Here is a 27,849-nt window from a genome sequence, read left to right on the forward strand (position 1 = left end):
AATTATTGATCAAACATCACTTGAATTTGTTTACTGCAAAACGAGCTCTGGCATTTCAATCCGAGGCTTCTCAGAGGAACGCAGGGATCTACTTTTCAGTGTTTGATCTGCAATATGTTCAACATTCACCAAGTATGACACTAAGAAGTGAGAGGGAGCAGATGACCAAGCTGGAAATCCACATCATGCTGCAAACATGATCTCTTCCATGAGTCCAATAGCTCTGCATATCCACAAAACGATGACACAATAAGCTTATTTTCCATGCTTATTTTTGCCAATCTGTTTTTTTATTACAAACTTAAAAAAGAATCTGATACAATAAGAAACTGCAGTAGTAACACCCCATTCCCGGGGGGCAGCACAGAAAACAGGTCATTGCATTTCAGTAGTGAAAGATTCATTACACATCTACAGGGTGTACAGATCAGATACAAAATAGGAAAAAATAATAAAATACAGGCAGGAAAGAAAGCACTATATTTATACATCATCGGATCTTTCAATTATATCTATTTTACTCTTAAATGTTAAATTTCACATAGAAAATAAACTTCTTTTATGACAATGAAATATTCCAAAGTGCAAAATAAAACTCACACATCGATATAAGCAAAAAGGACATCAGAATACAAAAATCTTGTTTTTCCTCTTCACTGATGTTCAACCCTGATTGTGGAATAGCCTGCGTTTAGAGTTATTTTGTGGCGTGTTTAACACCATCTAATGTGTCCTTTTCAAGTGTAAAACACAAACCAGTTACTCCTGAAGATGAGAGGGATTTTACAGTAATGGCTCACATCCTCAGATCTCTCACCTCAAGAGCCAAATTTTGTATGCAGAGGAAATTTACTAACACACCTCGTTTGTTCGGAATATTCTAACAAATATGGAAAAAAAGGAGTCACTTGGACATTTTGGAAATGCATGACACACAAAAAAAAAATATATCTCCACAACTTTTAATAACACAAAAAGGATGAGCAGTTTCCTCATTTATTTTCCGCAAGCCATCTCAACCAGGGTTGACTAACAACAGATCACATTCACAGCACATTCAATTCCTTTATCCTTCCGAACCTCCCGTAACACCTTCTTCCTAATGAGGAAATATACTGGATTGTTTTTCCCTGGGTGCACAGAGGTAGAAACCCCTTGAATCCTTCAGGGTAATTTAAATTATGGCATTAAATTGCACTGGAGAAGGGTGAGCATCTGTGTAAGCAAAGACAGTCTGGGATATGGCTATAGTATCAGGACCAAAGGATGAGGCTAGGGGGGATTATATCTGGGTTTAGCTACTCATGTAGCACAGAAGAAACTAAAAATAGGAAAAATAGATGATGGACAATTATTCAGAGGGGAAATATCGGTGGGGCGACCACAAAATGTGTTTAAGTAAAAAAAAAAAAGGGCAAATGCTCATTGCACTCAAAAATGAAACTGCAATGTAGATATTTTTGGTTTAAATGTACCACCTATGAGAGTAGTGTTGTCAAACTGCCCTGGGAGCACTGAAAAAAAGTGATATCAGCCATCTTTTCCTACACAAACCCACTGTAAACATTCACATCTTAAACTTCAAATCCGACTTGAAGAATGACTACATTTACCCGTCTTATTAGACAAATGCTGCACAAGGTACAATACACATTCAATACTTTATTCTGTACATCTTTATTTTTGTCTCAGTTTGCATATATTCACGTTATTTTCTGAAAAAATAACCTCAGCATGTAAGAAACTAAACAAGGAATCTGAACATAAGAACTTTGTATTTACATATTCCTGGACTTGTCATGTCTTACTCATACAAATGCAAGTGATACGTTTGCAAAAACAAAAATATAGAAATATTGGAAATAAATTACAAAACAAAAAAAATTAGAAATGCATCTTTCCCCTCACAATCATAACATTTACAGAGATGTGTACCTCTTCACCTTTTCCTTTGAAAAGAAACCCCCAAAAAAAGGAAATACAAACTCGCATGCATATGACAGGCTGTCACATTGCAAACCAACGTGAGCACAAGTCAAGGTTCCTTGGATCATCTTATACAAAAACATTTACTTGAAAACATTCAAATAAATGGACGAGATCAACGGCATCTCCTCACCAGCGTGATGCACTTGAATACAAATTTAGTTCCTGTTTGAATCTCTAAAGCATTTCATAATAGTTGAATAAAATGTGCCATTTCCAAACAGAGGGCAAAGGAGTGGTGTAGCGTTGGTGTCTGTGGACGACACACAGCCTCAGGAGCCCAGTAATAAAGTGCTGGGACAGCTCAAATGGACATCTGAGAGTTACACGTCCCTGTAGTGACTAACAGACAATCACATGGACCCGGCTGGTAAACAAACCATTGCCAGAAACGGCAGACTTCAAGGGATCTGACAAGCTATCCAATAAAACACTCATCTTTGCATCTTTGTCAACATATCTGGGAAAACAGGCAGTGAATGATTCTGGTTTCGTTAACAGCCAGAGGAGAAGAGTTCCCTGAAGAATTTAAAGAGGAGGGAGAGAATAGTGTGAGCCTTTGGCTTCAATACCATTTAAGCTCACTAGAAACGTGTTCTGGGTTTTAAAGTGTCGCACTCCGAGCCTGGACACCACCGAAGCAACAGAAGCCTCTAGCTGCTTCTCTCTCCCTCTTTCGCTTCCTTCGGTCTTCCCATGTCTCCTCTCCCTGCAGAGGAAAACCTCTCCTTCATAGTCAAAGTCATGCTAATCCATTTATCACAGTCCATGCTGCATCCCTTATGCCTCTTCACCTTCACACACACTGCTGACTGGAATAGTGTACATGTGCACGTCTAACAGCATAACGTGCATCCCAGTGTGTATAACCGAGGTATCGGCGCATCGTTATCGTCTTGAAATACAAAGATTTACTTGCTTATCACATTCACCAAGGTTTCCCTGACCTTCCCAGCTGCAGTTTCCCCCGACAGATACAATACATTCTACTACACGACTCCCTTAACGCCCAGATGCTCTCGTTCTGCTCCCTCCACTGCTCCCACTTCATTTAAACCCATGTCATGTACACATTCCAGCTGACGATAAACTGCTTCCAATATACGCCCAGTGACAACAACAGAGTCAAATTGTGCCTGCGCACGAGTGGGTTTCAAGGGTAACGGGCCCGCCACACAAACAATGAGTCTCTCAATCACGCTGAGCCACAACAAAACAGAGCAGGACTCGGCACACGGAGACAGCAGAGCCCCCCTCTGTATTTGTTGCAAGTAGGGCAGAGCAGATTGCAGAGCAAAGTGCTGAGCTTTCCACAGCCGTCGTTCCCTGCAGGACTTGGCGAGGTCCTTTTTCACAGCATGACAGTGCAGTGCAAAGTGGAGCTATACTAGAGCCGGGTCCATTAAACAAGAAAAAGTCAAGATAAAAAAGTCCCTCACAGTAACATGCAATGCAAAAAAACAAAAAAACAAAACAATATAGAAATAAATAAGGAGATCGGCAATGACTCAAGGTAGAAAGGAACTCACCCCCCCACCCACTCCTGTCATCAAAGCCAACGCACAGAACGTGATGAGTAACAGCAACAGACAAAAAGGCAGGGTGGGGTAAGGAACTAAATGAATCACATGAATTATTCAGTGGACGTGATATTTTAAATATTTGTAGTAAAACTAATTCTTAGCTTGTATTAGTACTAGAACAATTGTTAGAAAAACTGAAAAGATCTGGAGCAACACGGTCCAAACCCACCTCCTCCTTCAACAATTATTTTCATTACAAATGAAGGCTTAGTTGGCCAGCACAACGGGCTGGAAGGACTGGCTAGGATATTGCAGGTTGTAGCTTCCTAAACCCTCAACAAATGGCGGCTTCTCCATGTAGGAGATTCCTCCGTTGCTGCCAATGATGCCCACACTCTGGGCAGGGGGAGGGCTGGAGAAGGGGTCGAAGGACGGATGGGTGTTGAGAGTGTGGGGGGGTTGGAATGGGCTGGCATGAGGCTGCATGGGCTGGGTGTCGGCATCGAAGAAAAGGGGGCCCGGGGATCCTGGGTAGACAAACTCTTTGGCGTTGGGAGAGAGCTGGCTGGCAATGGGACCTCCGAGGGAGTGCAAGGAGAGAGACAGGGGCTTGTGCTTGAGCAGCTCTGGTGCCGAGATGGTGGTAGGAGAGCGGGTGAGCATCCTCGGGGTAGGCGGTATGACGGCTCCAGAGCTAGCTGCCGCCCCCGCCCCACTGCACTTCTTCATCTTGGTCGAGCCGAATTTGGTGGCGGCGAAGCTGGCGGTGGTGAAGGTGATGGGTTGAGGGCGGGCAGCGGGAAGAGCAGAGGGCGGCTGCTGAGCGGAGAGGTAGGGCAGCCCACCGCTGGGAGGGGAAGGGGTAGATGTGTTTGAGGAGTGGGTAGCAGGGTCGGTGGGTGTGCTGGAGCTTGGGTAGCTGAAGAGCCCGGGGCAGGACTGGGCAGTCAGAGGTGTGGGAGAGCTCGACAGCGATGGCATGAGGGCAGGAGACGCCTGGCTTCCAATTGGCACAAACACCTGAGCGTCTGGGTTAAAGCCCAGACTCTTGGCCTCCTCTGCCTCTGCATCTCCGTTACTGATCAACCCCTCAACCCTCTCGCTGTCACAGCCAAGGCCTGGAGGGTCCTCCAGGTAGAGAACCTTCACTGACCCCTTCTCTCCAATCTGATAGGATACATCGTAAGGGTCAATCCACACACTGAGCTCTGCAGGAACATTTGAACGCACTTCATCCGTGTCCAGTCCACTTCTTTTGGCGGCCAATTCCACCACAGGGTCCCTCGGTGCTCCCAGGTGAATGCAGCGAAAGGCGGAACCCCTGAGAGGGGCTTCAGGGTACCAGTGACCCTCAAAACGAGACATCAGTATCCTCTCCAGCTCCTCACCAAACAGGTCAGCTCGGCGCCGAGGCAACTTGTTGTACAGGTAGGACACTATGAAGTTGAGGGCGACCTTCACCTCTAGATGCATGGTTGCACCAGATTAGAGCCGTCGTGGGAGCAAAGTGATGGAGATGATGCTGAAAGTGAGGCAATGCAACTGTAACAAAGGAGTTCTTCCTCTGGCTTATTGTAAAGTGTATGATTCTTTTAGTGTCACCATGGTAAAGGCACCTTGAAGGTGGGAACAGCAGGCAGCGTGCTGTCTTACGTCGTCCAAAATATGCACCACCGTTTTCAGGTCCCAACTGTGAAGAAGAAAAACAGAAGAAAGCTGTCATTTTACATGGAAAGAACCACAGGAAGATGTAATGGGAGATCAAGGGGAGTGAACACAAACAAAAGGAGGCAGGACACCGTAATCCACCAGTAGACAATTAATCATGCATATATTTTATGAACATAGAAAGCCTCAATTTTCAGGGGTTGGAGTGTACCAGAGCAAATTACCGAATATCCATATATATACACACAATATATATGCAATGACTGCTATCATTGTAAATATATACATATTTACATATATATAAACAATATATATATATTTACAATGATAGCAGACATGTCTGCTTGTATGAGACAAGTGTCACTGCTCAGTACGGCATTTCTATACCTGGACAATTTATTGTGCTTGGGGAAATGGTATCAAAAGATCACCACAATATAATCAGATTATATATTTCTATAATACAATATAGGAAAAACGGTAAATTCAGATGCGTGATGAGGGCAAAATATCAGTTTTACTGAAGCTACAGTCTGTTTTTTTTTTTAAGAGGTGAGCAAATTAAATTACTCTACCACTGTTCTTATTCAAAAACACACAGTAATTTGATTTTGATTTCATCAAATGCAGGATCTTCTGATGGATGTAACAGATGCTGTGTCGGGTGCTTCATAAATCCTTTATAATCTGAATCCGATCCCATGGAGCGCCTCCTGTTTAATGCTTCAACACCGTCACCGAGTCCATTCACCAGCATGCAGAATCAAACTGAAGGATGACATGCTAAGAGACCAAAAAAACAACAGACTCGCAAAAGGAAGAGGTGTAAAATGGCAGAACAGTAAGTCGACTTCACAGAACACCATTTCCCACCATTCAGTGACACACACGCGCACGCGCACACATACGCGCGCGCACGCCAGATGGGGATTCAGCAGCCAAGATTAGAAAGACGCCTCCGATTAAAGACAATTCTAATGTTATTACAGATAAAGCTGCACTCGCTGCATGCGGAGCCGCGGGAGTGACGGTTCAAGACGAGATTTACATTTTCCCCTATCGCATTAAAAAGGTGACATTGAAGGATAAAATGGGGGTGAGATAGAATGGGCTATAAATAGGGCCCCATTTTGGATCATCTATGGTGCAAATTCCTCTCCACCACCCCGAGTTAAACGCGAGTGTAATTGACTGTAGAAAAACCCACAGGAGAATCCACCGGTCCAGCACCTGCAACAGCAATCATCAGTGGAAACCTTGAGCGCACACACACACACAGCTAAGCTGTACCTACAGCAGCGTTCCTCTCATTATGAAAATGCAACAGCAACATACAAGAGATGCCCAATGTCATTCAATGACATTAAATGGATGGCTCAGTGCATATGTGCAGATGTGTTGCTTCGGGATGATGAGCGCTCTAAAATCATAATTTCAATGAAAAAAACAAAACAAAAGAAAAATTCGTTCATAAATCCATATTTGCATTCTTCGCCTGTAGATTTGTCACATAGCTTGAAGGGGCTGGAATGATTTTAACTCGCCTTTTATCGTGGGCCAGAGCAACAGCAGGATCTACGGTGCTCTTTTTGTTTACATGGACTCATTATCGGAGCTACAAATGTGTGCTGCACAGTACCGACTGCATGTCGGGTTTTATCCATTAACCACCACGTCTACAGTGAGCATACAGGTAGCACAAGCAAATGTGCATTATATACAAACACACACACAATAGATGTATTAAAGCCCACCCTAAATATATTATAATCGAGGGTTTATAGCACAACACATAGAGGCCCTCCTGAATCACACACACAATCTCAATACAATAGGACATGCAACTTATTGTAGATTTTTCCTTTTGTTGACTGCCCCTCACTTCAATTTTCTCTCCTCTTTGTGGAGGATTCTGCACCTCTACCAGCTTAATATGCAAGAAGAGGGTTGATACTGGAGAAATATCCTCAATGTCTGCCTGTGTGATGATGATGACAACAAGCTCTGCTAATGAGGGAGCAGGGTCTACCTGGGGATCACTGCCACATGCCAGTCAAAAAGGCACCGGTGCAGAAAGGACACTGGTTTGGTTGACATGCAGGTGAAGGATCGACCACCCCCCTCATGCCAAACTGTCGCTGTAAATGAAATCATGAGGCTAATTAAGTGGTTAACATCCCCACCGCCCCGAGTCTGTGTTCAACGGAGTATCTCCTCGGCACGAACGTCAAACAACGTAGAAAAAGGAAAATAAACATGGCAGCTCAGCGGACTCCGACGGTCACTTCGGCTAACGGGCTAAAACTAAAGCCGAGTCTTTATTCAATGGCTGAACCAGTACCGTCATCCACTACAGTCAGTCCGTTTTACCCAAAGCAAATGGCACATCAACACACAGCAACATGCTGTCGACACTGAACACGCACATACGGACATTTAAACACATTTAGTCCATTTAGCACCGGCTGACATTTAATTACTCACCAGTCGTCACTGATGCCCTAGCTTGACTTGTAGTCCTGCGAATCTATTTTAATGTCCTCGCGTGTTCTCGGATTTCAAGACGTCGTTTTTTCAGATGCTGCCCACCAGATATTTTTCACCTTCTGTGTTGATTTTTTTATTTTTTTTAAACCGCTGCCCCAAATTCTCAAACGGCCAAACGGTTTCCCAGTTTGTCTTCGGCTGACAGTTATGGAGGGTCCAGAGAAACTTTACTGTTTGACAACCCGGCGTATTTATACAGTGTGACTCGCCCACACGCCCGTGACGGCGGGGACTACTTTCTTCACATTATAGGAGGTGCTGCTTTATTATTCCATAGAACAGTATTTTTGCATTAAGTTCTCCTGTCAGCAAATAATTTATGCTATATTTATGCACACAACCTATTTTAAAATTAACCAGAAGAATGATTTTGTAAAAAACAACAACAACAAAAAACTAACAACTGAAACAAAAAGATAAATCGTCACTCACTCAATCAATTAATCAATTTCTAGACAAGGTGTCGATTCGTAGGCTTCCTAGAAAAGTAGCGACGCCTAAAACAGACAAATAGGACATTTTCCCTACGTGTTTACATTGATGGCTCTAGTTTAATTGGCGCATGGATATTTGTAGTTTCCTACGGTGCTGAACAATTTGCTAAAAATACAAGAGGTGATAGCAACAGAGTCTCTATTGGCTGAGATGGGGGAGGGCCCACAGATTATTGGGCTGCAGCGTCCATTCAGCAACTGAAGCGAGCTTGGTTTTAGCAGGGACTTGTGGGAAATGATGTTCTTCACTAAATGGTGTGTGGCAATGTTAGTGTTAAATCATAAGACGTGCATTATCCTATTGTTGACTCAGGGTTTGTTATGCATTCACACAATTCTACATTTTTCTATAACCTGCATGTTTCTATTTGAAGAATCTTTCTTTGGAGGGTGTAAAACAAGATTAATTTCAGGCATATTGCATTTCTCATAGGGTTAGGTTATTTCTAAGTATTGTGTGATGTATTTCAGGAACAAAAATATTTTCAAAATAAGATGGTTGAAAATGACACATCAAGGAAACAGAAAATAAGAAGTGAGCAAAGGGGCCTGCAAAAAATGCCCGAATGCATTTTAATGTTTACATTTGTTTACTTGGTCTTCCAGGTAAGGCTATGTTTTTTATGTGACCAGAGTGACTAATACTATACTCTAATCTGTAAAATATTAATACAATATTGTATGTGATATTATGTAATGTATGATGTATATTGTGAATTTCAAGTGATGGAATAAGTATTGAGAACTTTAACTTACGAAAAGTAGTAATAATACACAATAAAAACATGTTCTGCATTCAATTATTCACGTAAATTGAAATACAAAAGCATTAGCATTAACATATCAAAAAGCACTCTTTGTTATGCAGCATAATTCCACTGTCAGTGTGTTATATGACTGGATTATCATCATTGATGCATCACAGTGTAAGCAATATTTTAATGTTGTATTGTGTAGGTGGAGCTAATTTTTTAAGTTATATATCCTGGCTATACCTGTATATAGGTCTAGCTAACTACACAGTTGGCAAATATAATCACGCAATGCATAATTATGCATTTGATAAGACTTTTGTAAACCTATGTAAAATCTGAAACAGAAAAGAAGCTGTAACTGTCAAATAAAGATAGCTGAGTAAAAGTCCATAATATATATATATATATATATATATATATATATATATATATATATATATATATATATATATATATATATATATACATACACACACACACACACACACACACACACACAAATATTCACAGCAGATATTGTTCACATATTACCACAAGACGAATTTATATCAATAACAATTTAAGTAATATTCAATTTGGACAATACAACATTTATTATATTTAATCGAATGTATCTATCATTTATTTAACCCAATAATAAAATCACGCACTCCTTAAGCCGGTTACGTCACATGAGGGCGACACACTCATCTTTGTCAGTGAACAAAATGGCGTCTTACTGTTTGACTGTCACTAGGCTGCGGGTAAGAAAAGGTTATTTTGCTTTTCCGGAGCTTGTAACTGCCTTGCTGTCGAGTACATGTGTGACAACAGATACGTTGTGTGTTGTAGTAGAACCGCCATAGTGTAGGTTTGACGGACAGCGGGTAAATGTAGACCGGAGTGCGCAGTGCGCCGCCCGAGTCAGGTCACAGCGTCCTCGTTTGACTCAAGATAGCGACGCATTCTAACGGTTTTAAACTACCTCCGACCCCACAGCAACAAAAAGCATATAACGTCGTGGTTAATAGCAATATCGAGTTCAGTCAACATCGACTTAATAGTGGCTGCAGACGGTCCTGGCTGCCCTGATGGCTGCAAGGTGATCACAAGGTTACAGAGTTTTCTTACAACGCACTTCACGACCGTTAGCTCCCTGCAGCTAGGACTGACGCACAACAGCGTGTTTCTGGGCTCGTGTTGGGTACTGGACCAAATCAGACAGTTTAAGTTGATCGGGAATGGCTCAGAGCCGTGTTACTGTTAACAAAAGGCTGTTAACACAAATAAGTCCGCTGCTTATAACCTGCACTTAAACTTTAAGCGATGAACACTTTTGTTGTGTGCTGGGCGAGGTGTTGCTTTTCTTGGTTCTTCGTTCACTTATTATCTAAATGTGGTCATTGAAATGAGAGTATTGTGAGAATATGAGAATATTTATATAAAAAACCTATTCCCACATGCCATCACACATATAAACAATCACATATGCCTCCAGCCATTATTACCACAAATAAATACCATATGATATGAAGGGAAAACATACAGGGTGAATATACCTATTATGTTATACACAGTAATGGAGATTAGACAAACATGGTTGCCAGAGAATGCTTGAGTCGGCTTAGTTTGAGATTTGCCATTACCTTCTTTCGCCAACATTTATGAGATGGTGCAGGCCATTTTGTCCATTTAACGAGAAGCAATTGACAATGTGTAAAAGGCCATAATCTGAGTCCTCACTGTCCATTTTAAGTTTTATTATTTTGAGATAATTTTTGAGGCTGAAGACTCACCTGTTCAGACTTCACCTCGACTCTACATAGCATGACCCACTAACACCCCCCCCCCCCCCCCAAAAAACCCCCTACCTATAGCACTCTGATCATAGCACTGTCGCTCTTAACATACTACTTTACTCAGATGAGGACCTAACACTTGTTCTATTTTTAGCTCTTACTTTATCGGCAATGATATGTTGTGGTTTCTTTGTTTCCTTCTTTTGACAAATGTACTTATTATAAGTCGCTTTGGACAAAAGCATCTGCTAAATGACCTAAATGTAAATGATCATTATGAGGTAGATAGCATAGCATTGCACTGAGCTGACATTTAAAAAAAACTGTCTTAACAGGTCTTTCGTGAACAATGTGCACCTGTTTCCTGTTACTGTCAAACTAGCACAACAGCTAATGGCACAAACACTGAACATGCTGCCCAGTAGTGTTTCAGTGTTTTATGGTGTTTGCAGTGTCAAAGAGTCCATTTACAAGACCAGTGTGAATGTTTTAAACACATCTGAGTAGTTTGCATGACTAGATGGAGATTCTTCTAATTTAGGCTCAGCCTAAAGAAGCACTTTATTCAAATTGAAAAGGATATCCCAAAGTGTTTGTTTCTGCTAATTAAATACTTGAAAACTGACCATATTTAGCAATAAAAAAAAATAAAAAATTGGTCAATGCTGGCCACTAAAAGTCAACATTTTCTGTGGCAATTAGAAAGGGCATCTAATCAGATTCTTGTATCAGAAGCGTTCCAGTTTCTGTTTGTAGTCTTAAGTAGTAACCACTTTCAAGCAGGCTTTGCTTGAATGCAGGTAAACATTCCATGTCGAGTGCAAAAGATGCAGAACGAATGGGCTGAAATGCAATCTGGGAACGTAACGGCTATCCACTGATGATCATTTAGCTTTTTATTGGTTTAAAAATGGCTTGTCAACAGGCTACTTGTGAAACAATCTGATCATACACCTCGTTCTCTCAACTTGGATTTTGAGAGTGTTTGGGGAGTGAATTCCAGATGCTCACATGTGGTCCAATTATTGCATAATTTATTTGACTCTAAACTGTCCTTTCTTTCTTCTGCTCTAGCTGGCCCTTGGAACTGGGGCAAGACGTTTTCATGTCTCTTCAGCCTTCAGCGCCAAGGCCAAGGTGGCCATGAGCCGCTTTGAGCCCGGCTCCAGCATTAACTATGAGAAGATGCACGAGAACATCAACATTGTGCGCAGGAGGTCAGTTATTGCTCTCTTTTTCTCAGAAATACACAATAGCTTGGCCCATGATGAATGCCAGGTGTTTATTACAGCTGCACAGTTAATCTTCGTGTTAATCACAGTGTTAATTCGGAGCTGTAGTTTGAAAAATGAAGCCAACGCAGAAGTGCCATTCACATGCATTATTTCAAATGGCCATCAGGGGGCAACTCCTGGTTGCAAAAATAAATCGGATTGTATAGAAGTCTGAGAAAATCACCCTATTTCTCACTTGATTTATGACCTCAGTAAAACACTTGTAATATCTGACACTACGATCGTTGTCCAACACTTCCATTAACCTGCCCCACCAGGCTCGGCAGGCCTCTCACTCTGTCAGAGAAGATTGTGTATGGGCACCTGGATGATCCAGCAGGGCAGGATATCGACCGCGGTCGCACCTATCTGCGCCTGCGTCCAGACCGCGTGGCCATGCAGGATGCTACAGCTCAGATGGCAATGCTTCAGTTCATTAGCAGTGGTCTGCCCAGGGTGGCGGTTCCCTCTACCATCCACTGTGATCATCTGATTGAGGCTCAGATCGGAGGGGCTCAGGATCTGCAGAGGGCTAAGGTGAGAACAGTTGGATGGACTGTTTTATCAGACTAACAGACTTTTTACCCTGCTTTCTGGGAATATTAAAGATGGGAATTATGGGAAGTGACAGGAAATAAACTGAATAAAATATAGGGGTTCTTCTGAGGCTGTATTTATCATGTCATATGCACGTCAAATACATATGCAATATAGGCGACGAGCCGTTTCTGGTTTATTCAACTAAACACACAGACACACAGACACACACACACACACACACACACACACACACACACACACACACACACACACACACACACACACACACACACACACACACAGCTGATGACAACATTAAGTCTGTGCACTACAAATATGAATCTGATGCAACCTAATAAGATCCAATTAATTTGTTGGCAGGAAGAAGTTATGGATTGACTTTGCAGTTAATAAGTTTTTCCTCTGACTTTTGGCTTAGTTTGTGTTACTTTTTAGATAACCTTTAAAAATATTGTGTATATTTTGAACTGACAATATTGTATATTATATTAAATTAACATAATATTAAACTTAGATACCATGGGTTGAATTTCAGGATTCAGGGTTAAGTGCTGCAGCCAAATTTAATATTTTATGGTTACATCAAGGATATTTATGTGTCTTATATGAAAATAACTTCCACAATTACCCTTAACACAGGAAGTAAACGAAGAAGTGTACAACTTTCTTTCCACTGCTGGTGCCAAATATGGAGTTGGCTTCTGGAAACCAGGATCAGGGATCATCCATCAGGTACAGTACATAGATTTTTATACTGATGGTATAAATGGCTTTTCTAACAACCGATAAATTAGTTTTGCATATTGTTATTTCTCTTGGATATTTGACCTTCACTTTACAGAATGATGAAAGTTTCCCTCCATAAAGTACATTAAAAAAAAAAAAAAAAAAAAGGAGTCCATTTTAAATAGCAGTCTATAGAGGTCCCAATGGAAACATGTGTGACTGAATGTTCCTTTCTTTGGACAGATCATCCTGGAGAATTATGCCTATCCCGGAGTGATGCTGATTGGTACTGACTCCCACACTCCCAATGGCGGTGGTCTGGGGTCCATCTGTATTGGAGTGGGTGGAGCTGATGCCGTGGATGTCATGGCTGGAATCCCTTGGGAGCTCAAGTGTCCTAATGTGAGTTCTTAACATCTGAAATCTTGTACATGGGTTTTAATTTCATGAGATGTTTCAACCCTATTTTCAACCAGTAAATATTTCCATGAATGGTTGTAAGGTTGTGTGTTTTTTTTCCCTTCAGGTGATTGGAGTTAAGCTGACAGGAACCTTGTCTGGCTGGACCTCTCCAAAAGATGTCATCCTGAAGGTGGCTGGCATCCTGACTGTGAAGGGCGGCACTGGAGCCATTGTGGAGTATCATGGGCCTGGAGTTGACTCCATCTCCTGCACCGGTAAGGATTGAGATGCATTGCAAGACCTGAAACTCTGGTCAATAACATCCTCTTTGTTTACATCTGAAAATCAAAGGAAGGTGCCGGCTTCTTCTAACATCCATATCTTGCTTCAATAGATTATAAATGGTCTAAACTTTAAGTGCAAGATATTTTACTCCAAGGGTAAAGTGACATTTAAATTTTTCAGGAATGGCCACTATCTGTAATATGGGTGCTGAGATTGGAGCCACCACATCCATTTTCCCCTACAACCACCGCATGAAGACGTACATGGAGAAAACTGGCCGTGGAGGTCAGTATCTTACTGTTTGTCTCTGTCTGTTTAGTCTGTATTTACTGTCTCTTACCTTCAACTTTGGCCCTGCTTTTTTTAACTCCCTCTCAGAGATTGCTTCTGTGGCGGATCAGTTCAAAGATGACTTGGTCCCAGACAGTGGCTGTGAATATGACCAGGTCATAGAGATTAACCTGAGCGAGGTGAGTCAAACATTGGTCATATAAGACATAATTGTTGGCATGTCCAAAATCCATACTACAATACCAAATATTTTCGTACTAATCGTCATAATATCCTGCAGCAGCAGTTAGTACACAAAGAAATCAACATACTTTACAGTTTTATATGAACATGGTGATGTCCATTGCATTGTGGGAGAGTAATATCAATCAATATCATGCTGTATTTAGTATGCTTGCTGTCTGGTTTGATTATAATGATTTTAGTGAATAATATACACACCAACCTAGAATCCGAATGTAGTATAGATTTGACCAACGCTGTATGTCCTACCACCATAATACATGGTGTAAGGCTGACTATGTGACATCAGTCTGTGGGTGCAGGAGGTCAGGAGTTACAGTATTGATTGACGTATTCCAGTATTATTTTGATCATCTGATTATGTTTTGGAGCACCTTCCTGGTCGAATATGTGTATTATGTTAAGACAGGCATTTCGACATAGAAACCCAATTATTAAAACATTCATTAGCTCAATGAATGACCTAGATACTGAAACTGGACAGTAAACCATAAACATTATTATCATTGACCTACAAAATGTTTGCATATGCTTGTATGTCTGGAGGAGATTTCAAGTATTAAAAAAAGGAAATGCATTATCCACTTCTCATTTAGTCTCATTCTGTTGCTTCATCATGTTTTCTGTGTCATGTGGTTGTGATGGTGCATGATGCAGTTCAATTGAGCTTTTAGTTTTTCTCTTCAAAAGATATAGCATATGCCATGCATGTCCCACACTGCCTTCATTGTGCCTTGTTTCCCTCCTCTCCAGTTGAAGCCCCACATCAATGGGCCGTTCACCCCCGACCTGTGTCACCCTGTGTCTGAGATCGGGGCTACGGCTAAGAAGAGCGGCTGGCCCCTGGAGGTTAAAGTCGGTTAGTATTGTGACACAGCTGTATTATGTTACGATAATTTGTGTTTTTAATGCTTCGTCTCGTGAAATTCGATATTTCTTTCTTTGTTCCTTCGAGCTGTGTTATTGACCCGATATGATCAGATCACATTACAGCCCTGTCATGTGGTCTTCCAAAGTAGCTTACTAGAATGAGCATCAAGCGCAGTACAATTCCAATTATTGACAAGAGTAGACAATGATTATGATGACAAAGACTTGCTTGTCTTTTGTGTTGTCTGTTCTTCAACAATTTTTCCTCTTATTTAATATTCAAACATAAATCAATATTTCCAACCTGCAGCTGTAACCCTATACCTATTCACTTTAGTTTCCTTGTTCTCAGTTCTCCTACTAACATTGAACTTGTGTCTGGCAGGTCTGATCGGCAGCTGCACCAACTCCAGCTACGAGGACATGGGCAGGGCGGCCTCTCTGGCCAAGCAGGCTCTGGATAGAGGTCTGAAGTGCAAGGCTCAGTTCACAGTCACCCCTGGTTCTGAGCAGATCCGTGCCACTATCGAGAGAGATGGATATGTGAGTCAGAATCAGAACGTGTGACTCATAGCATTTGGGCACTTTGTTTCCTTGTCTTGTTTTTACACATTAGACATATTTAATTGTGTGTGTTTGAAAGATGTCAGAAAAGAGTTCATGTTGTTTCTCTTTCAGGCCAAGATCCTGAGTGACGTAGGTGGGATCGTCCTCGCCAATGCTTGTGGACCCTGCATCGGACAGTGGGACAGGTATGCACCTCATTCGTAAAGGCTAATTTTGCCCCTCTGGCAGCAGGGTCATGGCAGTTGATGAATCTGTTACTTTGGTCCTGGACAAAATATCTTGATAACCACTGGACACTTGCCATGACATTCTGACATTCTGACATGGCAAGTGTCATGACATTCTGACTGCAGCGGATGATGATTTCTGATAAACTTTCAGATAAGTTGTTCCTCTTTACCAACGCTGATTCATCATGACTGGAATTTCATGAGATGTATTGTGGATATTTTTGGTCTCCAGAGGATAGAATCTACTGTTTCTAGTGTTTCTCTCATACTACCAGTATGCCATTTTATTCAACTTTACACATGAAATATTCATGCAAACCAGAACTCTTCCAGTTGTGGAGGTTTAATAAACTATTTTCTACCATGAATCAGAGGCTAAAATGATACACATTTATATAAAATAGATTCCATTGGCAAATTGTTATGACATTTTCACAATTATGCTTCTAAGAAAATTAACCCCCTTTTTAATGGTTCTCCCTCTAGTAAAGCTGTAAGAACAGGGTAATCATCAATATGTTTCATAAAGACATGAAGCCACTAATGGCCAAAGGCCACTAGCAGGGCTTTAGACTTTTAAGCTTGTAAACTTAGTTATTTTGAACAGGTGGCTCACCACACACAAGTACGTGAGGTTTCAAGATCAAATAGAAAATATCCTCTGAGTGACGGTTGAACACAGTGCATCAGACTAACATGCTCCCTGTTTTGACTTTCTGCAGGAAGGATGTGAAAAAAGGAGAGAAGAATACTATCGTCACATCCTACAACAGGAACTTCACTGCCAGGAATGATGCTAACCCAGCTACTCATGCCTTTGTCACCTCTCCTGAGGTAAGAAGTACTGCAGGTTGAATATCAGTATCTCATTCATCTAATAAGGATGTGGGCATCAATAGACAGACTTACAGTATCTCATAGATACATGAGACCCACAAAACCCTTATCTTTGTGTTGCTTGTTGGCTTTGACGTTTGCACACCCTAAATGCCTATCATGTAATTCAATGCAGATTGTCACTGCCATGGCCATCGCTGGGACCCTCGACTTCAACCCAGAGACCGACTACCTGACTGCTTCTAACGGAGAGAAGTTCAAGCTGGAAGCCCCCACCGGTGATGAGCTCCCTTCCAAAGACTTCGACCCGGGCCAGGACACCTACCAGCACCCCCCTGCCGAAGGCAGCACAGTAAAGGTATTTAGCCCTATGACTGGCTCTGTGGCTGACTCAATTAGTAAGTAACAACATTCATCCACTGGCTGCGCCTCAAACTCCTCACCAACATGATATTCAGTCACCACAACACTGTGTGACATTTATTAGTATATCCGACACCTTAATATGAAGTAATTCGCAATTGGATGTTAAACGGGGAAAGATCACAGTATGATGTACATCTGTGCAACAAGAACCAAGACAGGAAGGAAATCACGTGATTCACTTGGAAGCGTCTTTACATCTTACCCTGATTTGATGTTGTTCAGGTGGACGTGAGCCCCTCCAGCAACCGTCTGCAGCTTCTGGAGCCCTTCGACAAGTGGCAAGGAAAAGACTTGGAGGGCATGAGGGTCCTCATCAAGGTGAGCGAGAAATGGCAGGAAAGTTGTGGTGGATTTGTGCTGATTGCAAGACTTGCCACAATCTTCCTGTCTCAGACAGATATAATTGATCTGAGACTAAAATCTGAAGTCCCCACAGGATCTGTTGTTCCTGTCGTTCAAGACAGGTCCACTAGTTAAAGCAGTTGAGAGACTTCACCTCATGGTGATCGATCCTAGGCACTCTAGCACTACCTGAAGACACCTCTATTGACGTCTCATGACTACTTTATTGACGTTACTTCTTAACCTCCGTATCTCCTCTCATTTGCTCTGCGGCTGTAGGTCAAGGGAAAGTGCACCACTGACCACATCAGTGCTGCCGGGCCGTGGCTGAAATTCCGCGGTCACCTGGACAACATCTCCAACAATATGCTGATTGGTGCAGTCAACATTGACAATGATGCCGTCAACAAGGTCAAGAACCTGCTGACAGGAGATTTCGGAGGTGTGCCTGATGTGGCCCGCCACTACAAGGTGAGTTTGATGGGACTGTGTCTGTTGATGAACTCAACATTATAACCTTCATGAAGGCAAGATTTGTTTCTGGACTGTTGATTAGAATGTAAGAGTTTTTGCCAGGTGCACCTTATGAACTGGTAACCCAGCAACCAATCTCCTCCTTTATTTGTCCTTCCTGTCCTCGTCCTGATAACTTGTTAAATATGTCCTTTGTCCTTGTTTAACTGTATAATGCAGGCCAATGGTGTGAACTGGGTGGTGATTGGAGATGAGAACTATGGAGAAGGGTCCAGTAGAGAGCACGCTGCCCTGGAGCCCAGACACCTTGGAGGACGGGCCATCATCGTCAAGAGCTTTGCCAGAATTCATGGTAAGGTTCAGAGCAGAGAGGGGAAACAACATGCCAACATCAGTCTGTTTAAAGATGTTACTTCGAACCAGAAACACACTAAATAAATGCTGTCGTTTGTAGGTGATAGATTTCTGTATACAAGATTTCAACATTGTTTGGTCTTGATGAAAACATTTTCCAACAACATGAATTCTGTGTAAATGCAACAGCTAATTAATAAGTCATGAGAGCTGGTGCAAGTCAATAACAACCAGAGGCAGATACTCGCATGCATTATTCTCCATTACCTTATAAATCTGTGTATAACGGGTATACTCCTGACAGAAAAGGAGCCCTTCTCTGGTTACATGTTGGATGTACAGTGAGAGTCCGTATCTTGCCGTTATGTCTCATATTTCCATCTGTTTTTCCTCCTCACAGAGACTAACCTGAAGAAACAGGGCCTGCTGCCTCTGACTTTTGCCGACCCCAACGACTACGACAAAATCCGCCCTGATGACAAGATTTCAATCATCGGACTGAAAACCTTTGTTCCCGGCAAGGTGATCAATATTCTGCACTAATGAAACATTGATCCAAGGGGCAGCCATGTTCTCTTAACATTATGTTGAAGAAAAACTGGCTAAATGATTGACACATTACCATGTTGCCTCCTGTGTCCTCCCTCCAGCCCATGACGGCAGTAATCAAGCACAGCGATGGCAGCCAGGAGTCCTTCTCTCTTAACCACACCTTCAACGAGACGCAGATCGAGTGGTTCAAGGCTGGCTCCGCTCTCAACAGGATGAAGGAGCTCCAGTAATTGGTGGAGAGGAGGGTGGCGGGGCCTGTAGAGGCCATTGAGGGGCCTTGGCGTGGGTTATTAAGGGGAGAAATGTGGGCCTAGACAGGGGCTCCGCAAAGAGGAAGATACGATGTGAACTGTAGACGGTAACCAGACTTTTTGATGTAAATGTTGGTTTATGGAAAACTGTAGTCATGTTCAGTTAAAGAAAACACACTCACAAGGTCGCTGTACAGATGAAAAGCGCACACGCACATACGCACGAGAACACAGATGCACAGACAGGATTACTGTGGAAGCTCTCCCAGACGACAGGCTGGATTCCACAAATGCACTAAAACGTGTGTATATAACCGAAGCTTAGCAGTGTGTGTCTCTGTAAAAGGCAGCATCGTTTTTACTGGCAGCGCTCCTCGGTTTCAAATCTGATTGGTCAAGCTTCGTTCTTCATTGAGTGTTACCCTGCAGCGTTCAGCTGACTGTTTCAAACACAGAGGCTCATCTATCTCTATTGAACGTGGCAATTTTTTCCCCAATTTTGTGAAAATACAACCTAGTGGAAACATTAACATAAAGCATAATTCATTATCAACTACACCGTGTTCAATCTTAAAAGGTATACTATGCAGGATTTTCCTAAAAAAAAATATATATATATAGACTCATACAAAGTAATCCCTCTCATGGGTTAGGGTTAAACCTTATAACACACTAGAAGTGTGTAGCAGTGTCTGTATCTGCAGAGACCCTGCACCCTGCCTCTATTTTCTTCTTATTTGGCTGTGTTTGGGACATTTCTGCATGGACACAGAAAAAAACACGAATACAGTGAGGCGAAACAGAAGGGTGAATCTGGAATTTGATTTCACTTTCACTGCCAACTCAGAATTTTGTGTTTACAAGCAGTAAGTGACAATTCCTGCATTGTATGCCTTTTTAATTGAGCAATATACTTGATTCTGACCCTGAACTAATACAATTAGATGCAGAATATTAGTCAAATGAAATTGGTGAAACAGTAAATAGTTAGCAGCTTCCTGCATAATATCATAAACTGAAGAATCCACCCCACGACCAGATCATTTTTATTCTCTTTTAAACCTGTTCCTTAAATGTTTGTCTCAATAGTTTCCATCCAAATGGCTAAATAAGCTGACTGAGTTGTTGGGCAACTCACATGAGTGTACTTTCCCTTCATTCTCCAGACCTGTCACCTGTAGAATATCGTTCCCACATGTTAATGCACCAAATGTTGATGAACTCCACTAGTCTCCCTTCATTTTCCTCCTGTAGTGAGCGGATAGAGTTGCCATTATCGACTTGAACAAGTGTCCCCTTGCTAATTGTAGTTGGGAGCCACACTGTAAACACAATACAAGGCATTTTACTGTAAGCAGCATCCTGAAAATCCCAGAGGGCACAAACCTGTGTACACTTCCTGTTGCTCTTTCATTGGTTGCTTGTGCGTTCTCTGTCTTTTTGCGTGATATAAGAGCCCATTGTGTGAAAACCAGCAACTTGGGACAACAAACCACAACACATTGTGTTAGCACTAGCCATACCTTTGTTTTCTTTCCATCGGTGTTTTGTCGTGTGTTGTGTGTGTGTTGTGTGTGTGATGCATGATTGTTTTTATTGGATTAACATTGGTCTGCGTTCACATCGGTGTGTTCCTCTTTGCTCATCCTGTGTCCTCGTGTTGTTCTGAACAAGCTGGTTCATGCAGTCCAAACCACAACCTGATATGTTTGGGAAAATAAGCTGTAATCACATGTGTGCTACTAGGCATCAAAGCTGCCCTGGCCAAAATGTTTAATCAGAGTTCTGTTGTAGCGTATACACGCAGGAAATCTTCTGTCTCCATAGTCGGCTTCGATGTCCAGAAAAAGCTCTACTCTTTGATAGTAGGTCTTTTCTCTGGAACAAAGCTTCTCAGACTTATTTTGTTGAAGTTTTTCTATCTTCAAGTCTGAGTTTTTCAGTTAATCCTCACTATCATCTGGAGTTGCCAGCATGTGAAATTGCATCTTGTACCTGTACTGGAAGGCTGCGTTTTTCTTTGCATTGAATGTTTTTTTGTTTTTTTCAGGTTTCATTTATTCAACTAACGCACAATGTAGTGATGTCTGTACATTAGCACGTTGTATAGTTAGGAAAGTAGTTTTACGTGTGCTTTGCCACGCTTCGTTCATTCTCTGCAAACATCAGTGCACATCTCTGTTGTGTGTGACTTTAGGACTGACATACAGCTCATTATAATCATCACAGTTCACAAGTTTTCAAACTGTCGAAGATAACGTTTCAAGCTCATTCTTGTATTCAGACTTTACCTAGTGTGCCCCGCTGAAACATTCTGGTTATATATTTTTCTGGGCTAAAGGATGTTTGAGGTCATCGTTGCTATATTTAATGTGGGAGGAATGCTGCTCCTCTGTGTTTAGCTCTGAGAATCCGCAGAAAGTCTATTAATCTGTTACTTCTTCATTCTCTTGTCTCTGAAGTTAAATCACTTTGGATTAATTATCGCAGATTCAGAAGTAAATCGCTTATATACTAAAGAAGTCAATGAGGACCTGTGTGTAAATGATGTGATATATAGCTGCACTTTGTATAGGGGTGTGTACATAAATGATAATTAAATAAATTATAATAATAATAAATCATAAATAAAAAATATGAGATGGAGGGAGAGAGATGGAAAGTAACATGATGTTTGCTGTTTTGGATTGTGGGTAAAATTAAAGCACAGATCTTGGATTGTAGCTGTTTGTTGCTGTTGGGTTTCGACAGTGAAAAGGGACTTGTCATTTCTCGGAAGGTGACTCTTGGTGGCTTTGTTTATTTTTATTTTAGTTCAAATCGCTTCCAGGGAAAGAGGTGATTTGAAGTAGCTGCAGGCTAACTTTAAAAATATTTTGGACATTAATGCATCCATGTAGGGATTTTCTGTTCATATATTCAACACATTGAGAATCATCATGTTTTATTCCCTGTCACTTTGATGGTTAACACTCCTCTGCAGTGTATCAGATGTACTGCCAAAGATGCCTAGTGAAAATACTGTGTTGTGTTGAGAAGTAATGTGTCCATCAGCCGTTTGAGAAACCACCCATCACGTGGTCTTTCAAATATAAGCCTGTGTGCATATTTATTTGATTAAGTACAGGGTGTTGATTCCTCCAGAGATCACCAGGGTCAGTGTTTAATCGTAAAACATCTTAAATAATACTGATTGATTTATATTTCGTCCTCTGTCAACACATTTAAAACATCCGTGTGTGAAGCCGTTTGCTTATACTGTGATTTAAGATAATGCTTTGTTCACTGGATAACAAGCACTGCTGTAAATGACAAATCAATCTATGTTGTTCATCAAGACATGCCTAGTGTGTCATTTTATACTCAGGTGTGCTCTGTTTGGTCAGGCTTCTTCTGATGTGTTTGGATTGATCATGCTCCCTTCATACAGATACAGCAAGTAAATGTGGAATATGAACAGATGTTTCATCATAGTGACGGTTCCTTTCACACTCTTTTTAAAAGTATATGATTCAAAATGCGTGCCGTTTTATTGCTTGAGAGATTTAAATTATCTTGACATTTACTAAATGACTGGTACATTAATAAAGAGAAAATTGTGAATGTGTTTGTGTTTTAATTTGTTTAATGAAATAAATAATAATCGCATGTGACTGTCAGTATTACAGTGTTACAGTGAATATCCAGGCTTCTAGCAGCGGAGGAAGAACTGAGCTTCAGTTGGGGTTGCTGCCCTAAATTGCTCCTTGTGTAACGTGGCATACAGTCTTGACAAACATCACAATCAGTAATGCTAAATTGATGTATCTTGTTGTTATGGGATGGATGGGCATATTTCCTACAGATAAAGTGTTAAAGACAGATACAGTTTAAGATGTTATTTTAGAAGACAATTCAAGACTAAAGGTTGCATTCCTGTTAAGAAAGAAAACTAATATAATTTTAAAATTTCAATTTATTTTTTAAATTGGTGAAAAATATGGAAACCAAATCGGACGTCATGGTAATACAAAGAAAAAAAGACATAATATAATAGAACTTTAAAATTGTGCACTGTAGCTTTAAGTTTTGCGACATGTCGTAAAAACGAACTGTCGTAATCACGTGTAGACAACATGGTTTGCTTTGAGTTTGCTGTAGATTTTTAGACTTCTAGCTCGATTGCGTGCAGTTTTCGATATTTTGTATTACTGTAAAACGGGAAATGCTGTCCTGAGAGTCGGCTCGTAGCTCAACTGACCGCCGAGTCCACTTGTTTCACCACGGCGGCTCAGTGTGTGTGTGAGCCGGCATCATGTTCGTGTTGGTGGAGATGGTGGACACGGTCCGGATCCCTCCGTGGAACTTCCAGAGACAACTCAACGAGGCCGTGGCCGAGGAGCTCAACAAGAAACTGGCCAACAAGGTGCGTGTCAGACTGCACTCACTTCGGCTCGACTTTCAGCGCAGTTTACCTGCGATACACAGCTTTCAAAGGATGTGTAAGCCTCTTCACATAAACTGTTAAAATGCACCTCCAACTTAGGCTTAGACATAAAACATAGCATGCAAAAACTAAAAACAGTTAGGTTTATTACTATCGCCTTAATGTAATCAAGTCATCTCTTTTGTAAGTGCAGCAGGAGGAATAGATTGAAGACATGAAAACAGTCACATTATCACATAAAAACAGCATCAGAACCCATCACAGGTCTCTCGAAAAGGACACTGAAATAAATCCTGCATCCATTCACCAGTCAAAATGATGCTTGTACTTCACTGGCTCAGTTTACTTTTGCTGTGTCTTCCACAAAGTCCATTAGTTGACCTTAAAATCCCAAATACATATTTTGCTTCTTGCCTGTAATCAAAACTCAACAGTGATGTCTCTTTCCAGAAATCATGACCCGACTCAAGGGGTAAACCGTCACTTTAAATGGGTTTAGTCATGAAAACTACAGCTGATAAAACTGTAAATAATTAACACAGACTAACAGAACCCCAATACATGTGCAGTATTTTGACTGTAAACATTTGTTTAATTATGTTCAGTTTGGTTCCATTGAATTCGAGTTTTGCATATTCATAAGCTGCTGTGAAAATCACACCCAAGCACTTGGAATATGTGTCTGCATTCCTGTGACCTGTTCTCGTCGCCTCAGGTGGTCTACAACGTCGGCCTGTGCATCTGCTTGTACGACATCACTAAACTGGATGATTCCTATATATTCCCAGGGGACGGCGCTTCACACACTAAAGGTATGATGATGCTCTCTCATATCATACATTTGCATCGAGCCATGTGCTGCATTTTCACTGCCTTTTTAAATGTGAGACACATTGCCACATATTGCAATGCAGAGCCTTCCATTTTTTCCTTAGTTTTTTATTTGTTTATGATATATTTGGGTGCATATTTCGTGCAAATTGGGGAGACAGAAGGGTAAAAAGAATGTAGTTTGGTATAGCAGTATAGCAGCCTATGAAGTACTTTGTATTGAATAAGTTGGTGAAATTTATGGAGCAACTGTGAATGTCCTTAAGGTAAGTTCCCCAGCTATCATCCTGTGATTGACTTCACCCCACCTGAACGGTTCCCATATTCCTGTGTTCTCTCTTTTAGTTCACTTCAGGTATGTTGTTTTTCACCCTTTCCTCGACGAGATCCTGCTGGGAAAGATCAAGTACTGCAGTCAAGAGGGAGTTCATGGTAACTTCTGCATTTCCATCTCAGAATGTTTGATTCAATCTCTAGAAATATATTTGGTCATTCATCCCAGAGCTAAGCTAAAGAATAAGGTCTAACGTTCCAAAGGTATTTAATTTACAATAATATATAATGGAGAGAAACAGCAAATCACCACATAGGAGAAGCTGGAATTAGTAAATATTCTATGCTTCTGCTTGAAAAATGACTTCAATGAGTAATTGATTGTCAAAATAATTATTGGGTCATTTTCTGTCGATCCACTAAATGGTTCATTGACTTTCTCTATAAAGAATACAGTTAAGTCGATGTGAAAATGTTTGTGACTTAATTTTAACTGTGAACTACCATCTCTTGATCATTATAATTGGCGGATAATATTGTATATATATGTGTTATTTATTGGTCTATATTTTCCCCATATTTTATTCATTTAGTAGTGCTGTCTACACAGTTTTATTGCTCACCTTGTGAGTGTGTATGTGTGTGTGTATATGTGTGTATATATATATATATATATATATATATATATATATAAACAACGCATTGTACACAGTTAACGGTCTGAAGGCTCACATGACTCTGCTGTTACATTAACCAGAGGGCATAGAAGAACTTTGGTAACACTTTGTCTGTTCCACAGTGACCATGGGCTTCTTTGACGACATCCTCATTCCACCAGAGTCTCTTCAACAGCCTGCAAAATTGTATCCTGATTCAAAATGTTCCATTAAAATGAAGGAAAGTGTCGAGATTGCATACTATTTAGATTCTCGTCTAGAGTTGATTGTGACTGTAGATGAAGTAGCTGCAGCAGTCGAGCCTTCCTTAGCTTCAGCCTCAGTGACGAGGCGGAGCAGGTTTGGCTTTGGGAATATGAGACGGACGAGGGGGCCCATGACCTCTACATGGACCAAGGAGAGGAGATCCGTTTTCGGGTGACGGATGAAGTCTTCGTGGACACTTCACCAACGGGCCCGGCCACTGCGACGTCAGACGCCCCGGCACAACCGGGACAGTCGACGGCGCCGCCAGCAGAGGAGAGCGGGGAGAAGAAAGAGGCACCATATACTCTGATTGTAAGAAAACGCCTCATGACTAACTATTAGGTCACAAGGAAATCTCTTATAGAAAAAACTTCTCATGAAAACCAAACGCCATTGTGTCCCATTTAAGGGGCACACAGTTTTAAAGCGTCCTCATATTTGTGTCAGGGTCCAGTCTTCTTCGTGCTGTGGTGTATGCTCCAGTAGAGCAGGGTAATAAAAACATTAAATGTCGTTACCCAGCTGATATCTCTGTCCATTAATGGCTGATGAACCAATAGCAGCTTCATGTCCATCCTGACTCATTGTGCTGTTGTTTCAGGGGACCATCTGTGACCCGGGGCTGGGGCTGCTGTCATGGTGGAACAGTTAGCACTGCAGAAGAAGAAGGAGAGGACATTCAGTGGTTAGGAAGTGTCGACCATCATGACAGACTGGAGAGGCGAGGGACGGTCCGCTGCAGACACAGAACCCAGCGGTTTGGGTACAGAAGTCAAGACTCTCTAAACAGAAGTGACTGATGCACTCCGTCACACTGAGACTCACTGTGTTGTGAATGAAGCTCCAGATTCATGTTTACATGTGAAATTCACCACGTATTTAAAAACTGAATGATTCGATGGACGCGAACGTTCATTTAATGTATTTCACATAAGATTTTGACCCCCAATTCAAAAGAAAATGATAGTTAATTATTTGGATCATGATGTCATCACTGCTTTAGTGTGGACAAATAGTGTGGTAGATGCTGTTGAACACTGAACAGTATTTGATGAATGTGGTGCCTGATGATACGTGAGAGCTCACAGACACTCTCCTGGTTTAAAGTGAGAGAAATGAGACTGTGTGATATATTTGTTGACATAAGACCAGCAGGACAATTAATAATTAATTTGAATCATCAAGATCCAAACAACGCTAACATTGCCTCAATTAAAAAAAATCCTTCTCAAGCTTAAAATATTCACTTTTCATTCCAGATGTTACCTCTCCCAACAGTTTTTTTTGTGCAGGCCCTTTTTTTTAATCTTTTTTTTAAGACTTTATTTATAATTTAGTCCTCAGTTTCAGCCTTGTAATAGTTTGTCATTCTGTTTATCTCACAGTAAAAGGGCATATCATCAGTGTGAGTGGTTGCGATTTGCTGTGTTGTGCGATTCAAAGAAGTATATAAAAACGGATTAGTGGCTGGCCTATAAATCCTGCCAGTTTGAAGGTCACAGTCCTGCTTGTTTATAACAGAGCTGCCCTCCGAGTGTTGGTCAGTGTTGGTTCAGCCACTCACACACACACACACACACATATGTGTGTTTGTTGTACAATCAGATGCCAAATGGGCTGTGTTTCATGTGACGACTGCATGGCCAGTTTACCTTTTGTCTGGTGGTGAAACTAGGTCAGACTATCAGGTTAGTTTTTATCAACTTAAATACATGGTGTGATGCTTTGAATGTGACCCTCTTTGCAGAAGCTTAAGAAAATGATTAAATACATTACCATGTAACTAAAATATAACTGCAGCGTCAGTGTATTAATCTCACATTTATAATGCAAGTTCATTTTAGATATTAAAGCTGTGGTGGTGGAGCCCAGTATACCACATCACAGCCTTTATAATGGAGCAGCAGCAAGAACAGCTGCATGGAGACTGAACTATCATCAACATCACAAAACCACAGCA

General features: G+C 41.3%; 4 protein-coding genes across 4 annotated transcripts in view; 2 read left to right on the forward strand and 2 right to left on the reverse strand.

Annotated features, from left to right (window-relative positions):
* Positions 1–255: 255 nt before the first annotated feature.
* tob2 (transducer of ERBB2, 2) lies at positions 256–7,920 on the reverse strand. The gene is made up of 2 exons (XM_084037655.1): positions 7,662–7,920; positions 256–5,199 (listed from the first exon to the last, which is right to left on the reverse strand). Exon 2 carries the CDS (start codon positions 4,980–4,982, stop codon positions 3,777–3,779), a length of 1,206 nt encoding a protein of 401 aa, XP_083893781.1. The 5' UTR covers positions 4,983–5,199; positions 7,662–7,920; the 3' UTR covers positions 256–3,776.
* A 665-nt stretch (positions 7,921–8,585) lies between these two features.
* LOC311031310 (uncharacterized protein) overlaps positions 8,586–27,849 on the reverse strand; it is a 55,797-nt gene continuing 36,533 nt past the window's right edge. The window contains exon 4 of the mRNA XM_084037545.1: positions 8,586–8,595. The gene's annotated coding sequence lies outside the window, so the exon portion shown is untranslated. The remainder of the gene's footprint in view (positions 8,596–27,849) is intronic.
* Positions 9,629–23,039, forward strand: LOC311031289 (aconitate hydratase, mitochondrial-like). Its single transcript, XM_084037504.1, has 18 exons — positions 9,629–9,716; positions 11,826–11,968; positions 12,304–12,562; positions 13,226–13,318; positions 13,556–13,714; positions 13,839–13,989; positions 14,180–14,284; positions 14,378–14,469; positions 15,287–15,392; positions 15,789–15,946; positions 16,082–16,155; positions 16,923–17,034; positions 17,213–17,395; positions 17,686–17,781; positions 18,085–18,276; positions 18,499–18,631; positions 19,034–19,155; positions 19,284–23,039. The coding sequence occupies exons 1-18, from the start codon at positions 9,645–9,647 to the stop codon at positions 19,413–19,415; spliced, it is 2,382 nt and encodes a 793-aa protein (XP_083893630.1). The 5' UTR covers positions 9,629–9,644; the 3' UTR covers positions 19,416–23,039.
* polr3h (polymerase (RNA) III (DNA directed) polypeptide H) lies at positions 23,537–27,647 on the forward strand. Its single transcript, XM_084037586.1, has 6 exons — positions 23,537–23,841; positions 24,578–24,674; positions 25,039–25,125; positions 25,766–25,829; positions 25,967–26,201; positions 26,491–27,647. The coding sequence occupies exons 1-6, from the start codon at positions 23,731–23,733 to the stop codon at positions 26,539–26,541; spliced, it is 645 nt and encodes a 214-aa protein (XP_083893712.1). The 5' UTR covers positions 23,537–23,730; the 3' UTR covers positions 26,542–27,647.

The sequence above is a fragment of the Eutrigla gurnardus genome, assembly GCF_963514095.1.
Source record: "Eutrigla gurnardus genome assembly, chromosome: 20".
Classification (NCBI taxonomy): Eukaryota; Metazoa; Chordata; class Actinopteri; order Perciformes; family Triglidae; genus Eutrigla; species Eutrigla gurnardus.